Genomic DNA, 16,923 nt, shown 5'->3' with positions numbered 1-16,923 from the left:
GAATAATATCCATCTCAAAATCTCCACACATCACTTGGTATTCTGGGACCTTACATGAAATGTATGGAATCCTGACCAAGCCGCCTTAATAAAAAAAGTCAGCACAGTAATTTGTCAGCATTTTAGTGTACATTTCTCCTAATATATACATTTCTGCATGTAATTTTGTTCCCTAACACACCCCAACATTTTTTATGTTATTTTCACCAATATATACGTTTTTATGCACATGCTTTTGTGCACATTATCCGGTTGGAGAACTGAATTGCAAAATTCAGAAAAGTGCACATTTTGAAGGATAGCTTCATTTGGATTCACATTTTTGGGGTGCGGGAAATACAAATAAGATAGTTTTGCATTAAAATGCAAACAGAATTTCTCCCCTATCCCTTGCTGGGTCCCACTTGGCCAGTATGAAGCACACTGTGCCATAGTACAGAGTCCTCCCTCCCCAAAAGGGAAGAGACATAGAAACTGAGGTGGAGGGACTGCAAAGTTCTAGGCAGGGAGCTAATCTTGCAGCAAGTAGGGCCAAAGATGCTTCACACCCAGCAACGGAGGATTAGCTTGCAACCCTCAAATTGCTAAGTATGGCAGCTGCAGAGAGGCAGGCAGCACATGGAAGCTTCTACTCAAAGGTGTTCTTCCCCCTCCTGGCTGGCTGGATTCACAAGGAAGCTTGAAATGCCCTCTTCTAATGCCAGTGTTGGGAGTACTGCTCCGGTCTACTGGATGCATGCAGCTATGTGCAAGGAGCCCCCATTCATTCACTTAACAAAGAGATGCCTACTAGCAGAAGGCAGGAGGAAGAGAGCAGTTAGAAGGGGAATTCCATGTTCGAAAAACCCTGCCAGTGAAACATACCCAGCACTCAACAGAAGATGTGGGCAAGATATCTTCTAGAGAATTTTGCTTGGCATTACTGTAGTAATTTTACTGAGGAACCCCCCAATAAGCTTCCAAGAAAGCCAGATTTCCCGAGGGGACACACATACATGACGTTCATATACGGAAAGGGGAGGGGGGGATCTAATAATAAGTGATTTGTCATGGAGACAAAATCTAAAATCAGACACACAATACAGCTATAGCTGCTACAGAAAGTGTAAGCATAAAAAAAGAGCAGGGAGATTATATAGAGTTGGGAGGCATTTATTTTGACATACTCTACATATACAGAGAGGATACACAGTTCAAAAGATAAAAGTTTCTTTCCCCTTCTCTTTCTTCACCCTCATAGCAGACCCACACATTGAAGTCAAGGTTATGAAGAGGACAGTGCTCCTTGCAAAAATGTATGTCAGATGTGGGTGGAGATAAGGAAGATGAGATGTAGTCCATCTCTCTTTCTCTCTCTCCTGCAGGATGTCTTCAGTAAGATATTATATGCAGCACTGAGGCTTAGTGTTGCAGAGGCAAAACCAACAGGAATCAATATCAATACAAAAGGGAGAATTAGTTAGAAGGTACAGGTAGGAGGTTTCTGCTTCAATCCTACATTAAGGCTGGAGGCTTGCAAGGGTAATTTCTGCATTCTAGTCTGACAACATTGAAACCAATGAAAACCCTGGTTTGCTTAGTGACATCATTGGTATTGGCTGCAATCTTACAGGATGAAGCATATTCAGTGTCTATCTGATATATGTGTCTAGTTACAATCTATCCCCCAACCCCCCAAAAAGGGTTCTAGTCTGGCTCAGATTACTTGGGGCAAAGATAATATTTCCATGGCAACGGGGGGGGGGGGGAGAGGACTATGATAGCTAAGTTTTACACCCAGCAGACCAACTGAAAAAATGAGTATGACTAAGTTAGGTCATTTAATTGCAAGACACACCCCCCCCCCGGTAGAAGGGACAGAGCTGTCATAAAAAGAGAGGGGAACAATTTAAGTTAGACTGTCAGTCTAATGCACAAATATAATTTATATTTATTCTGCAAACTATCCCATAGGCTTTGCGCTGATAACAATACCTAGGAGGATGAACCACTCAGTCAATCTGACTTTACCATCAACTATACTACCATTATTCACTTCTTCAATTTACTCCAGTTCTCAGTCAACATCATAAGCTTAGGCATTAAATATTTTGATGGGCACTAATGCAAGGAGAAATCATCTCAATAGACACACATCAGTTTTGCAGCCTTCCACAAAGTTACACCACAGCCAAAACCTGAATTTCTTCTAAAAGTACGGTAAATCAAGACCTCTCAATTAAGATTAAGGAAAAAGCAGCAGAGAAACTAGAAACACATGAAAACACCTACATATAAATATTTGTCTTTAAAGTACATGCGTGCTTGCACTTGATATTAAAGTGGGATTTTTTTTGAGCATCTTCTGGCTGGCAGGAGGAAGCTCAACCTGAAGCTACAAAAAGGGAGGGGGTGTAGGAAGCTGCCTTTTGCTGAGTCAGACCATCATATCCATCTAGCTCAGTTTTGTCAACACTGACCAGTAGCAGCTCCATAGAATTCCAGACAGGAGTCTCTCCTAACCGTACCTGGAGACAACTGGGATCTAACGTGGGACAAGTAGATGCTCTACCACTGAGCTTCAGCCACATACTAGCTTCCTCTTGTCTTTGGAAAGAGGGTGCACAAACCAAATATAGAATTTAGACAGTGTTTGTTCTTATTCTTTTGAAGGTCTTGAGATTTTAGGGACAAGACATATTATAAAAATTCCAATGGATAAGTGAAGTAGTGATACAGAAGGCAAAGGTACAGCAAAATAAGAATTTCATACAGACATATACCACATCAAGTACAGAGAGAGCACAACCCTGCCAAAGTCAAGCCCCTTTAATTGATTTCACAATCCAAGTCCCTCCCACTGAAACCAACAGGACAGGTCCTACAATCCTATGGCCCCTGGAAGGATATCCCAGGGGCCATAGGAATCATTGGAGCACCCTCTATAAGAACAGAAAGAAAACTCCTCAACCTTGGAGAGGGAGATCCAGTGTTGGATCCCACCTCCCCATTGCTATAGAACCTTCCACAGCCCCTTCCCCTATTGTTGTCAGAACTGATCTCAGCAGAGAGAGAAAAAAGGGGGGCATGCCAAGGGTGTGCTTGGATCCAAAAGATCCAACGCCTTCCCAGTCCCCTGGCACATCTTCAAATCAGGAGCACACATACAACAGTGAATTTCATTCCCTTTATTTCCCATGGGAGGTGAATGGTTTTTGGGAATGTGGAAAAAACAGAAAAGGACAAAGGTGAGCAAGAGCCGTCCTCTGTTCTCAGGGCACTGGAGAATGCAGGAGGTAGATGAACTACCTTCAGTTCCCTTCCTTTCAGCCCTGCCCACCCAGGATCACACTGTTTAAAGGTGATTATCTTTACCTTACTGTTTAAAGGTACTTGTTTTAACAGGATCACACACAGAGAGAAAAGTATACACTTATTACAGTAAGTGTCAGACTTAGTGAATGTTAGCATTTACTAGCAATTCTTAAGATTTTTGGAGGACTGCCCACAGTAAATGTTAGAAATGTGCAAGTCATTAACCTGCATTTTTAGCATTAGCACATCATTTACTTCTAAGCAATGGAAATATATAGGCACTTTGGTATTAAGGCAATTAGGTTAGCTCTGAAATTTACTGGTATATACTTTCTGACATATCCTACTGAACCTTTTTCTTCTTCTTCAGTACAAGGATTACAAACAGAAGACAACATTCCCCAGGGCTGGAATTGTACACTTTCTTATCTGGAAGTAAGCCCTACTGATCTCAGTGAAGCTTTATTTTCAAGTAAAGATGAAAATTTGTATTTGTTATACTTAGAGGAGACCCATTAAAAACTCAATGGGCAATTGTATGAATCAGATACATAGCTACCAAGTTTTCTCTTTTCTCACGAGGAAGCCTATTCAGCATAAGGGAATTTCCCTTAAAAAAAGGGAGAACTTGGCAGATATTCTATACACAAACACACACATCCTATTGCACTATTCTATACACAAACACACACCCATCCTATTGTACTATCTTCATTTAGATGGTATGTGAAACCAATCCACCACCATACCACCCCTTTTTCTTTTACTGACAACATGATCTGCTATTTTTTGATGCTGCCAGGCTGTATACAATTTTTATCAATAGCTATTATTATTATTATGCTTTTGTTTAAGTGGTTCGGTACCAAGTGTAACCACACTGAGCACCTTTCAAGGACAAGTCACGCTAAAAGCACATGAACAAATAATAAATTATGCATATATTGTATTAAAATGATAATATGCATATTTTATACAATTTTAATATACAATACATACATATAATATGTACAGTATTATCCTACTTTACTATGCAATTATAAACAACCTTACATAATATATAAACAAAAGAACACAGTTTTAAAACTTTTTAAAACAACCAAATAACTTTAATATAGCTAGCACTTAAAAGCATCCAGCCCAATACACTTTGTAATATAAAAATAATGGGCTGGCTCCAGACTAATTTAGCCACGCTTTAGCCTCATTACAATGATGGGACTTTAGTTAGTCGTAATTAACAGCACAAACCTAACCACATCACATCTACTTAGAAGTAAGTCCTATTGAACTCAACAGGGCTTAGTCCCAAGTAAATGTGGTGAAAGGACTGTCAGTTGTCCCATGGACTGCAATGAGGCTAATGCATGGCTAACTTACGGCTGCAGTCCCAACCCCACTTACCTGTGAGCAAGCCCCACTGGGACCAGCACAACTTACTTGTGAGCAAAAAACGGTTAGGATTGCAGTTACGGTAAGTCTACATCCAGCTGGATATGGTTATTATTATTTTTACACAGCTGTACTAGGCAAATCATACCTATTTTTATACAACTTTACTACTGGATAGAAAAATACACAAACTGCTCTCTCTCTCTCTCTACATATGTAGAAAAATTCCAGCACTGCAGGGAATCTTCAGATGAAGAAGTGTGCATGCACACGAAAGCTCATACCAAAATAAAAACTTAGTTGGTCTTTAAGGTGCTACTGAAGGAATTTTTCTATTTTGCTTCGACTCAGACCAACACGGCTACCTACCTGTAACTAGATCTACATATGTATTTAGAGATAGGGTTGTACTGTACCCAAATTAAGTCCTGCTCAGAGCAGACCCTCCAAAATTAATGGGCATGGCTAACCCGGATACATTCCTTTCTGAGGGTCCTAGAAGTTAGTTGCAGGCAACACCAGCTGTCCAGGTTCTAGCTACAGTACAGTACTCACAAGTAGAGCCACTGAAACCAAGGGACCCAAGTCAGCCATGCCCATGGGACTTCAGTGGGTCTACTCTGAGGAGGGCTATAGGGTTGTATCCCAGCTAAGTCCTCCTCAGAGCAGACCCACTGAAATTAATGGACATGGCTAACCTGGATACATTCATTTCTGAGGGTCCTAGAAGTTAGTTGCAGGCAACCCCTGGCTGTCTCACAAGTAGAGCCACTGAAACCAGGAGGCCCATGTCAGCCATGCCCATGGGACTTCAGTATGTCTACTCGGACGAGGGCTACAGTTTTGTATCTCAGTTAACTCCTCCTCAGAGCAGACCCACCGAAACCAGCAGACCCTTAGTCAGCCATGCCTATGGGACTTCAGTGGGTCTACTCTTGAGGAGAACATGGGAGCTACCAATGTACCTCACAGGCGCACCAGATTTCACACTTACACACATTTAACGCCTCATTATATATGCTATCCTTTGCTTTGGGATAGCCCTGACTGACACACATACACAAGCAGCCCTACGCGAAGGTGAAAGAGCCCCTCCCCCCCCTTTATAAGAGTTGGCCGAGGGGGCGTGTCCCGAGCGCAGCAGCCCAACGGTCTGCAATCTGGAGCGGCGAGCAGCATCTCCGAGCCCCTTCGGGCAGCGCTCCGAGCAAAGTCGCCTCCTCCGACCGGGCTCCCCGCCACCGCCCCCCCCCGCTCCGCGCGCGCTGCTCCCCAACGTTCCACAGCACCGCGCGCACGCGCGGAGGAGTGTGTGTGTGTTTTTGTGTGAGGAGCGTGACGGGGGTCGACGTACACCCACCTGCCTCAGCACTTTCCGGCAGTTGCTACAGACCCGCCGGCACTCTCCGTGGCCGCTGCCGCCGGGGACGGACGAAGGGCAAGAAGCGGCGCCCCTGTTCATGGTTGCCGGAGCCAGCGGGGGCAGAGGGAGGCGACTGGCTGCAGCGGCTGCCTTAGCTCAACGCTCAGCGCCTCCGGCCGCCGCCCCCATCCGCCGCTCCCCTCCTCCTCCTCTTTTCCCCTCCCGCCCCCCTGGAAGCGCTTCGGCTTCAGCCGCTCAGGAACAGCCGCTTCCATCCCCGCCCCGCCCACCAACCGCGGCTCTCCCTCGCGCGCACACCCCTCGGCGGAGGCCAATCGCCGCGCCTCGGGCACGCCTACCCCAACCCCCGGCTGGCCAATCGCAGGCGCTGGCGAGAGCCAGCCAATCGGCCGAGCGTTCTCCCGCTCCCCATCTCCGGGCAGTCTCTGAGTTGGAGGGAGGGGCCGTCGCGCAAACGGGGCGGAGAGAAGAGGGGAGCTTCTCGGCAACCTATAGGGGGCGGAGGAGGTGGGGCCAGGTGGCGTGAGGCGGGGCTTCCCTTGGCCAATGGGACGCGGGCCATGTCCATGGGCTGGAGGTGCGGAAAACGCACCCACGAGGTGGTCACGCCCCCGTCTCTCAGTGCTTACTGCTGCTTTGGAAGGCGCAGGAAAGGGAGGCAGAATGATAGAATGGTAGAGTTGGAAGGGGCACCGTGGGTCATCTAGTCCAACCCCCTGGGTCATCTAGTCCAACCCCCTGCAGTGCTGGAATATTTTTGCCCAGTGTGGGGCCGGGACCCAGGACCCTGAGATTAAAAGCCTCATGCTCTACTGACTGAGTTATGCTGTACTAAACCATACAAAAAAAAATTAATCTAAAACTGGTTTTGCTTTTACATTTACATTTCTTCTTCTGCAAACACCCTCCACAAACCAGCAGAAAAGGGAAAGCTAGTATTTAAAAACACGTAACTTCCTCTTGCTTTGCTATATGCTGTACAGTGGTACCTCGGTTTATGAACACAATTGGTTCCGGAAGTCTGTTCATAAACTGAAGTGTTCATAAACTGAAGCGAACTTTCCCATTGAAAGTAATGGAAAGTGGATTAATCCGTTCCAGACGGTCCGCGGAGTAACCGTTCATAAACTGAAGCGAACTTTCCCATTGAAAGTAATGGAAAGTGGATTAATCCGTTCCAGACTGGTCCGCGAAGTACTTAAACTGAAGCGTTCATAAACTGAAACATGGGTGTAATTGGTTCCGGAAGTCTGTTCATAAACTGAAGCGTTCATAAACTGAAGCGAACTTTCCCATTAAAAGTAATGGAAAGTGAATTAATCCGTTCCAGATGGGTCCGCGGCGTTCATAAACCGAAAATTCATAAACCGAGGTGTTCATAAACCGAGGTTCCACTGTATAAGACTCTGGCCCTGGACAGAGTCAACAATGCACAACCTTATATATGCCTACTGATCATCTTCTGTGGCCCTTCTCTGTGTGCCCACGCCACAAGAGGTCCAGAGGGTGGCAACGCAAGAATGGGCCTTTTCTGTGGCGGCTCCTGTTTGTGGGATGCTCTCCCCAGGGAGGCTTGCCTGGCACAAATACTTTTCTCTATAACCAGGTCTGCCTTTGGCTACAAGTAGCCTTTTAGAAGTGGGTGGGATTTTTTAAATGCATTATTCCCCTCCCCCTGGTTTTAATCTAGCTATGTGGAGTTTTTGGTTTGTTTGTTTGTTTGTTTGTTTGTTTGTTTTGGGTTGCCCTGCTCAAGAGTAACGCAATTAACACATAATATTAATAATAATAATAATACTGTTTGGATGTGTCTGACTGAGTGTCGTGGGAATGTAGGACTGCAGCCCCACGGAAACAGAGGGAAACTTACAAGTGAGAGCACATAGGATTCCATTGTTGCTGCTTTATTGTGGATTTTAATCAGTTGGCCTGTTGTTTTTAATTACCTGCTTTTCATTATCTACCCCTAGAACAGCAACGAACATAGAAACAGCTGGATCAGGGTTCTATGGTCCATCCAGCTCAGCATTCTGTTCTTACAGTAGCCACCCAGAATGGCTGTGGAAATGCTGAAGGGTGGGCTGGAAAATGGTTTAAATAACTAAATAAAATAGGGTGTTTTCAAAATTTCAGATCCAATTCAAATGTGGGAGCTTAAGCAAAAGGGCATTTTCACAGATGACATTACAGGGTTTAGTCACTCCCCCCCCCAACAGCTGTAAGGAAAGCATCAAGTCTAGGAAGAGTGTAATACGTGTATGGTTCCGAAATGCTCTTCTTCTGCATTCTATCTTAGTTTAAAACTGCATTTACACCTTTGCACACATGGCCTGCAGATAGCTCAGAAGTACTTTTTTTTTCATGTCACACATAAAAATGTCAGGAACAATGTGGGACTGGAGACCCAGTGCTGCCACCATATCTGCCATCTGCGATGCAGGTTAACAAGCAATGTAAAAGCTCAACACAGGGACCCACCTTTGACACTGGAAGCAGATTGGATGAGGCTGGCCTCCACTAGATGTCTCCTGAAATTTTTATTTTTATTATTATGGTGACAGGCCTTTGCATCTCTTTAAACTGATCAGCCAGACACTTTGACGATTGCTTGTTTGAACTGCGTTTTGTTTTTGTACAGCGCCGTGATACTTTACGATACGGAGGTACAGAAATATTTTTATAAATCGATTAACATTATTGTTCTTTATTAAATCTGTATACCACGCTTCATCCAAAGACCCCACACACACAAAAAAAAACAACACCAAACCAATATCCTCTCTGGCTTTCAATGGGTTTACTCTGAGTATAACTAAAACTGGATACAACCCAAGCTACCAGGATGCTGTTGGTCCCTCTCACCTCCCCATAGCACATGACAGCATCACCATTATCATGTGCAATGGATAATTAGTAATGTAGTCACTGGTATTATTATTAGTGGTGGACCAGAACTGGGGGCAATTTGGGTGTGGGGGTGTGGTGAGGATTTCCCCCTTCATCTCTCCACGACACCCCAAGTCTCCTTGAGATTTATTAATAATGTAGTAATGAATAATATTTATTAATAATTAGTCACTTGTTACTAGTTGTTGTTGTTTTGTTGTTTAGTCGTGTCCGACTCTTCGCGACCCCATGGACCAGAGCACGCTTGTTACTAGTAACAAACCAAAACTCTGGTATTTGCGAGGTGAGCGGGTCATGCCTTGCTTCCATTGGTTGAGAGATTTTGTCATCTGCTCACAGCTGTAGCACAAGCCTTCTAGGCTTAGGTAGTCTACCTAGCAGGCTCTATAGTAGCTCATAGAATCAGGGAATCTTATGTTTATCTTCCAACTCAAGGCTCTGTCATCAACGCCACATCCAGCTGCAAAGGCCAATTACCTTGCAAGGTGGAAGGAAAATAAGTCGTACACACGTCTGCAAAACACGGTGCCGATTGTTGCTGGGGTGCTCCTCCAGGAAGACAGTCGTTGCCCCCAGCAAAAAAATAATAACAATTAATTAATATCCCCAGCGATGGGATAGTTTGCTTGCACATGTAGAAACAAGACAGCTGTGCTGCAAGGCAGGACAAGATTAGGTATTTGCCCAAGGGGAAATTGGGACTGTTTGGAGAGTGCGCAGCGAAGTCTGTTTGCCTCGGGTCGTGAGGATGGTGAAAAAACGATGAGTCAGGACTACTTGCCTCTGTGCTAATGCACAGCTAGACAGAGCATATAATTAGGACGAAGGCAAAGCCCAAGTCCACAGAGCCAGACGGAGGCAAATGTTTATGTTCTACAGTGCAAGGATGGCCAACATGGTGCCCTCCCAATGTTGTTGGGCTTCAGCTCCCACCAGCTCCAACTAGCAAATGGGAGGAACAATGGGAGGTGTAATTCGTCGGCATTTGCTGGCAAGTATGTTGGCTATCCACAGAGCCACTTCAGTGCCCCTCATCAGTGGACTAGACTATGGATATAGAAGCTATCATTATGTCAGAACCTCCAAGTGAGTGTCCATCTTTTCAAGGGACAGTCTCAGATTTACAGAAGCCACCCCAGTTTCTGATTCGATCCCAGAATGTCCCGCTTTTCCTTAGGATGTCCCTATTTTCATAAGAAAAAATGTTGGAGGGTATGGAGTTATATGACCCTTGAGCCAAGGTGATAAGTAACTATCCACCCTTTAGAAGACATGTGAAAGCAGCCCTGTATATGGAAGGGTTTTGGGTTTTTTTAGGTTTGGTGTTTTATTATGTTTTAATATATGTTGGAAGCTCTGCTCTCCTTTATTAGGGTCAAAATAAATCTTTAAACTGGACATGGGAGTGGATAGCCCTTCAAACAGCGGAGTCCTCGAAACTGAGGGATTCCAGCAGGCCAATGCAGAATTGGCTGAGTTAGCCAGAAGTGGAATGTGTTTAGCTGGCTTTTCTGCACGGATATGCAAAGCCAGCTAGCCCCGTACTTCTGTTTCATTCTCTTTTGCGAAGCTGAGCAGTTCCTTTACTGTTGTACAGGAAATATGGAAAAAACCCACCATACAGACTAATCCCGGGAGCATTGTTAGATAGTCCAACTCAGAAGAAAATGAGAAGCTACTTCTTCGTCCGTATAGTTAAAGCTATGGTTTTCCCAGTAGTGATGTATGGAAGTGAGAGCTGGACCATAAAGAAGGCTGATCGCTGAAGAATTGATGCTTTTGAATTATGGTGCTGGAGGAGACTCTTGAGAGCCCCATGGACTGCAAGAAGATCAAACCTATCCATTCTGAAGGAAATCAGCCCTGAGTGCTCACTGGAAGGACAGATCCTGAAGCTGAGGCTCCAATACTTTGGCCACCTCATGAGAAGAGAAGAATCCTTGGAAAAGACCCTGATGTTGGGAAAGATTGAGGGCACTAGGAGAAGGGGATGACAGAGGACGAGATGGTTGGACAGTGTTCTCGAAGCTACGGACATGAGTTTGACCAAACTGTGGGAGGCAGTGCAAGACAGGAGCACCTGGCGTGGTATGGTCCATGGGGTCACGAAGAGTCGAACACGACTAAACGACTAAACAATTACAACAACTTCTTACCATTCTAAGGATTCCTATTACTGAAGCCCATTTCCACATTTCTCCTTTTAAATGTTGCATATAGCCTGCAACATATACTGTAAAAAGTGTCCTGCAAAATAAATGATTATATTTTACCCGCGGCTCATCTTTGCCTTCCAGGCCACCTCCCTTCCCTCTCCCTCCCTCTTTCTCCCCTTCTCCCTCTCCCCCCATCTCTCTCCCTTATGAGTAGTAGGACTTTTAAGGCCCAAGTCTAACCCAAGAACTCTGGTGAGAAGTGATTCATGTGTGGCTGTGTCTTCCCTGGACTGTACAAATTCAAACTGCAGGAGGGAGGTATGTTTTTTATCCCCTCTGTACAGTTACCAGCTGCCCATTATCTGGGAAAGGGCCTTTTAAGTTGTGGCTCCTTGCTTGTGGAATGCTCTCCCCAATGAGGCCCACTTGGCACCACCATTAACATCCAAGTAGAAAATGATCTCTTCTTCCAGGCACTTCACAGATGGTGGTGACTGTTCTACTGTCTGTTGATTGTGTGTTTAAGCTGCTGTTTTGTTTTTGTTTCACAAATGATTGTATGGTTTTAATGCATTGTTCTTTTTCTGATGTTATGCCATCCTTTATACTTTTAAATTTTGTAAGTTGTTTGGAGACTACATATGTGTCAAACAACTACCGGTAATAAATTGAAGTAATAATTATTATTATTATTATGGTCGGTTATTTGTAAAACCATGCCGTTGCAGGGAAATATTAGGGGCTGAAAACTCGTCATATTCCAGAGCTAACCCCACAAGAGTATTTGCTATTGACCCCAATTCTAGACAAATGACTTGCTAACTTTGATTCTGACTTCACCTTTGTATATCATGTTTATTGGTCAGTCTCTCATCAGTTTCCTTAAGAAATGCCTTTTTTAAGCTGCATTTTCAAGTGATGCCCACTGCAGTGTTGTATGGATGCAACAACAAGGTCCTGCACACATACAGACTTTGTATTTGTGATCAACCTCAGGTTTAGTTTCTTTCGTGTGTTAATAACAACCTCGTAACACACAAAGTGGCCCTCTATGCACTGGCTGCTGCAACAACAACAACAACAACAACCCGCTAAAGGAATCCACAGACTCATTGTTTGGTCATCCCTGTGAGGGGTTGTGCCCTGAGCCTGAGTCCAGGGGACATCTGGGTGGAGGACTAGCAGGGTTCCTGCTTTCCACTGTCCCAGGTGTTCACCCGAGGCTGACCTATGGTTGGTGCCCTGGGTCAGGGCTACCTGCAAAGATGCAGGGAGCTAGTCGAACCAGGTTGTATATTGTCTCCCTGCTTATTTAACTTATATGCAGAATTCATCATGCGAAAGGCTGGACTAGATGAATCCCAAGCAGGAATTAAGATTGCCGGAAGAAATATCAACAACCTCAGATATGCAGATGACACAACCTTGATGGCAGAAAGTGAGGAGGAATTAAAGAACCTTTTAATGAGGGTGAAAGAGGAGAGCGCAAAATATGGTCTGAAGCTCAACATCAAAAAAACCAAGATCATGGCCACTGGTCCCATCACCTCCTGGCAAATAGAAGGGGAAGAAATGGAGGCAGTGAGAGATTTCACCTTCTTGGGCTCCTTGATCACTGCAGATGGTGACAGCAGTCACGAAATTAAAAGACGCCTGCTTCTTGGGAGAAAAGCAAGGACAAACCTAGACAGCATCTTAAAAAGCAGAGACATCACCTTGCCTACAAAGGTCCGTATAGTTAAAGCTATGGTTTTCCCAGTAGTGATGTATGGAAGTGAGAGCTGGACCATAAAGAAGGCTGATCGCCGAAGAATTGATGCTTTTGAATTATGGTGCTGGAGGAGACTCTTGAGAGTCCCATGGACTGCTAGAAGATCAAACCTATCAATTCTTAAGGAAATCAGCCCTGAGTGCTCCCTGGAAGGACAGATCGTGAAGCTGAGGCTCCAATACTTTGGCCACCTCATGAGAAGAGAAGAATCCTTGGAAAATACTCTGATGTTGGGAAAGATTGAGGGCACTAGGAGAAGGGGACGACAGAGGACGAGATGGTTGGACAGTGTTCTCGAAGCTACGAACATGAGTTTGACCAAACTACGGGAGGCAGTGCAAGACAGGAGTGCCTGGCGTGCTATGGTCCATGGGGTCACGAAGAGTCGGACACGACTAAACGACTAAACAACAACAACAGTCGAACCAGAGCCTATGCAACCACTCACTTGATCAATTTCTGAAAAATAGGTCATGTCAGACTAATCTGATCTCATTTTTTGACAGAATTACAAGCCTGGTAGATGAAGGGAACGCTGTGGATGTAGCCTATCTTGATTTCAGCAAGGCCTTTGACAAGGTGCCCCATGATATGCTTGTAAAGAAGCTGGTTAAATGCGGGCTAGACAATGCTACCATTCAGTGGATTTGTAACTAGCTTACTCACCGAACCCAAAGGGTGCTCATCAATGGCTCCTCCTCATCCTGGAGAGTAGTGACTAGTGGGGTGCCACAGGGTTCTGTCTTGGGCCCAGTCTTATTCAACATCTTTATCAATGACTTGGATGATGGGCTTGAGGGCATCCTGAGCAAGTTTGCAGACAGTCATGACACCAAATTGGGAGGGGTGGCTAATACCCCAGAGGACAGGATCACACTTCAAAATGACCTTAACAGATTGACAACTGGGCCAAAGCAAACGATGAATTTTAACAAGGAGAAATGTAAAGTACTACACTTGGGCAAAAAAAATGAAGCAGTCTCTGAGCCGTCTACAAAGATACAATGCCAGAAATAAAAAATAAGGGCTGAGTTCCTTTCTGGGCAGCCTCTTGAGGGCCATATGGCAGTGGCGGGCGGAGACATAGGCAAAAGTGGGTGGAGTCATGAGTGCGAATTTTGCCTTTGTACAGAATCCCAAACAAGCAAGGACACCCTTTTCCATCCAGGAAGGAAACAAGCATTATCGGAGTTCAAGGATACATTTCAGCCAGGAAAACTGGGGGAAGCTCACATGGAATGATTAGAGCATGGATTGTATATATGATTAATTAATTAGTTAATAAATAGTTTTCTATCATTGCAAGGCCATTTCTAACAATAACAGTCAAATATTTCATTTCAAAAAATCATTTTTAGTGAAGCAACTGGAATTACCAGGCTGCACGAAATCGTAATGTTCAAAGCTACAAAAACGAAACGAAACCTAACCCAGTGAACCTGCAGAAAAGCAAAGAAAGGAGAGCATTTGTCTCAGTCTAAAACTGTGTGACACAACAGGAAGGGCAGAAGGGCAGAGAAAAACATAGGGAAGTAGAGGGAGATGGGGGGGAAACACAAAACAAAGATTATAAAAGAAGATTATAAAAAGCTTTTTAAAAGAAGGAACTTGACTAGGTCACGTGGATTTTTTGCACTCCTGATGTGGATGATAATTGCGGTTGGAAGCAATTTAAAGGAGGGACTGTCTGTCTGTGCATTTGTATTTCAACACCTGTCCCGACAAGCACCAGTTCTCACGCCAAGACACAGTGTCACATGCAATGTTGACACTAGTGAGCATGCAGGACATCATCCCTATTTTACAAGTAGGGTAATTAGAGGTGAAAGCGATTTGCCCAAAGGCCAGAAGGTTGAGCAGTGGCACCTCAAACAACCAAATCCAGGTCTCCTGTCTCCCAGCTTTTTCATCTGCTGGGACTGTGGCACCACCAGCACCCAGGACGAACAGGTCCAGACTGAGGTTGTTCAAAGGGCCCACTGCGGATAGCCCTCGACTCTGAGACCGCAGATGCACTATACCATTAAAGCACATGACTTTCCCCAAAGAATCATGGAGACTGTAATTGGTTAAGGGTGCTGGGAATTATAGCTCTGTTAGGGGGTAGACTTCCGTTCCCACGATTCTTTGTGGGGAATGTCATATGCTTCAAATGAGCTTTAAATACATAATGCATGGAGCCTGAGTGCAGGGAAAGTCGGTTAAGGATTACGGAAAGGAATGTCGCCAAGTTAGCAGATTCCTCCGCTATTTTGAAGGTTCCCCCAACACCTTCTGTTTGCATTTTATTTTGCTGGTAAAGGAAGGCTAGGAAGGATTTAGCTGCACAGGACAAAATCCAAATGCAGAGCAAGGCTTCTCACTGAAAACTACAGCAGAATTGTCCCCACCTTTTCCCACCAGACATGGGGCCTCTGGAATGTGTACACATCCTGCTCACTACCTGGTTCCCGTCTAATCGAAGCCTCACCCAGGTCACAGTTTTAATTGCCTTTTTTAGAGGCCTCCAAGCAAGAGTTATGGGACACCCATTCCCATCAGCACCAGCTAGCATGGTCAGTGGTCAGGGGTGATGAGAGGTTTAGTCCCAAGAACATTTGAAGGACTACAAGTTCCCCATCCTGGACATAGAGGAATCGTGCACCCGAGAAGCCAGCTGTTGGAATAATACCATCCATGCATTGTAAGAAGAGCCTGCTGGATCGGGCCAAATACACCTCCCTTCCTGGAGGTGTCTGGTGAGAACAGGATGCTGGGTTCGTTCCACCGAACCCAGCATTCTGTTCTCACCAGACACCTCCAGGAAGCTCACAAGAAGGGCCTGAGTGCAAGAGGACTGAGGAGACCCATTAAGACTAGAGATCTATACCACGAATATATGGTATATGAATAAGTGAGAAGTAAAAAAAGTAATATGTATATAAAACTGTGCGAAAACATCTAAATAATAGACAAAATACAATGATATTGCTTTAGATGAGTAAGGTACATTTTAAAAGTTAATTCCACTAGGGTTGAAAGTTCATTCGGCCATAAGGGAAACTCAGGCCCAGGGAGATGGTAAATGCAATCTCCCTGGTCTCTCTGCCTGGTTCCTGGGACTCTCCTCAGCCAACATATTCTCATCAGCCACACACCCTCTCCTCAGGGTACACCCCTTGCCAAGCCTATTTCATGCCCTCGAGTGGATTTTTTTAATTAAAAAAATAATGCCTTCCTGGAATCATAGAATCATAGAGTTGGAAGAGACCACAAGGGCCATCCAGTCCAACCCCCTGCCAAGCAGGAAACACCATCGAAGCATTCTTGACATATGCCTGTCAAAGGCTCTGCTTAAAGACCTCCAAAGAAGGAGACTCCACCACACTCCTTGGTAGCAAATTCCACTGCCGAACAGCTCTTACTGTCAGGAAGTTCTTCCTAATGTTTAGGTGGGATCTTCTTTCTTGTAGTTTGAATCCATTGCTCCGTGTCCGCTTCTCTGGAGCAGCAGAAAACAACCTTTCTCTCTCCTCTATATGACATCCTTTTATATATTTGAACATGGCTATCATATCACCCCTTAACCTTCTCTTCTCCAGGCTAAACATACCCAGCTCCCTAAGGCGTTCCTCATAAGGCATCGTTTCCAGGCCTTTGACCATTTTGGTTGCCCTCCTCTGGACACGTTCCAGCTTGTCAGTATCCTTCTTGAACTGTGGTGCCCAGAACTGGACACAGTACTCCAGGTGAGGTCTGACCAGAGCAGAATACAGTGGTACTATTACTTCCCTTGATCTAGATGCTATACTCCTATTGATGCAGCCCAGAATTGCATTGGCTTTTTTAGCTGCTGCATCACACTGTTGACTCATGTCAAGTTTGTGGTCCACCAAGACACAAACTTGTGTCCTTGGACTCTGGCAGTGGTTGCTGAGGAGGGAGAACAGAGAGAGAGGTGTACGAATGCATGAAGGAACTAGCACACTGTACAAAGGTAACGTTTGCATTCATTGCTTTGCCTGCTTTTGTCCCTGTCT

General features: G+C 44.8%; 1 protein-coding gene across 1 annotated transcript in view; it reads right to left on the bottom strand.

The window, feature by feature from the left end:
* SESN3 (sestrin 3) overlaps nucleotides 1–6,261 on the bottom strand; it is a 66,922-nt gene extending 60,661 nt beyond the window's left edge. Inside the window, exon 1 of the mRNA XM_035114391.2 lies at nucleotides 6,047–6,261. Coding sequence (XP_034970282.1) covers nucleotides 6,047–6,148 — 102 coding nt within the window. The 5' untranslated portion in view covers nucleotides 6,149–6,261. The remainder of the gene's footprint in view (nucleotides 1–6,046) is intronic.
* Nucleotides 6,262–16,923: the final 10,662 nt, after the last annotated feature.

Source organism: Zootoca vivipara, chromosome 4 (assembly GCF_963506605.1).
Source record: "Zootoca vivipara chromosome 4, rZooViv1.1, whole genome shotgun sequence".
Classification (NCBI taxonomy): domain Eukaryota; kingdom Metazoa; phylum Chordata; class Lepidosauria; order Squamata; family Lacertidae; genus Zootoca; species Zootoca vivipara.
Note: the sequence above shows the minus strand (reverse complement) of the source record. Positions and strands in the feature narration are given on the sequence as shown.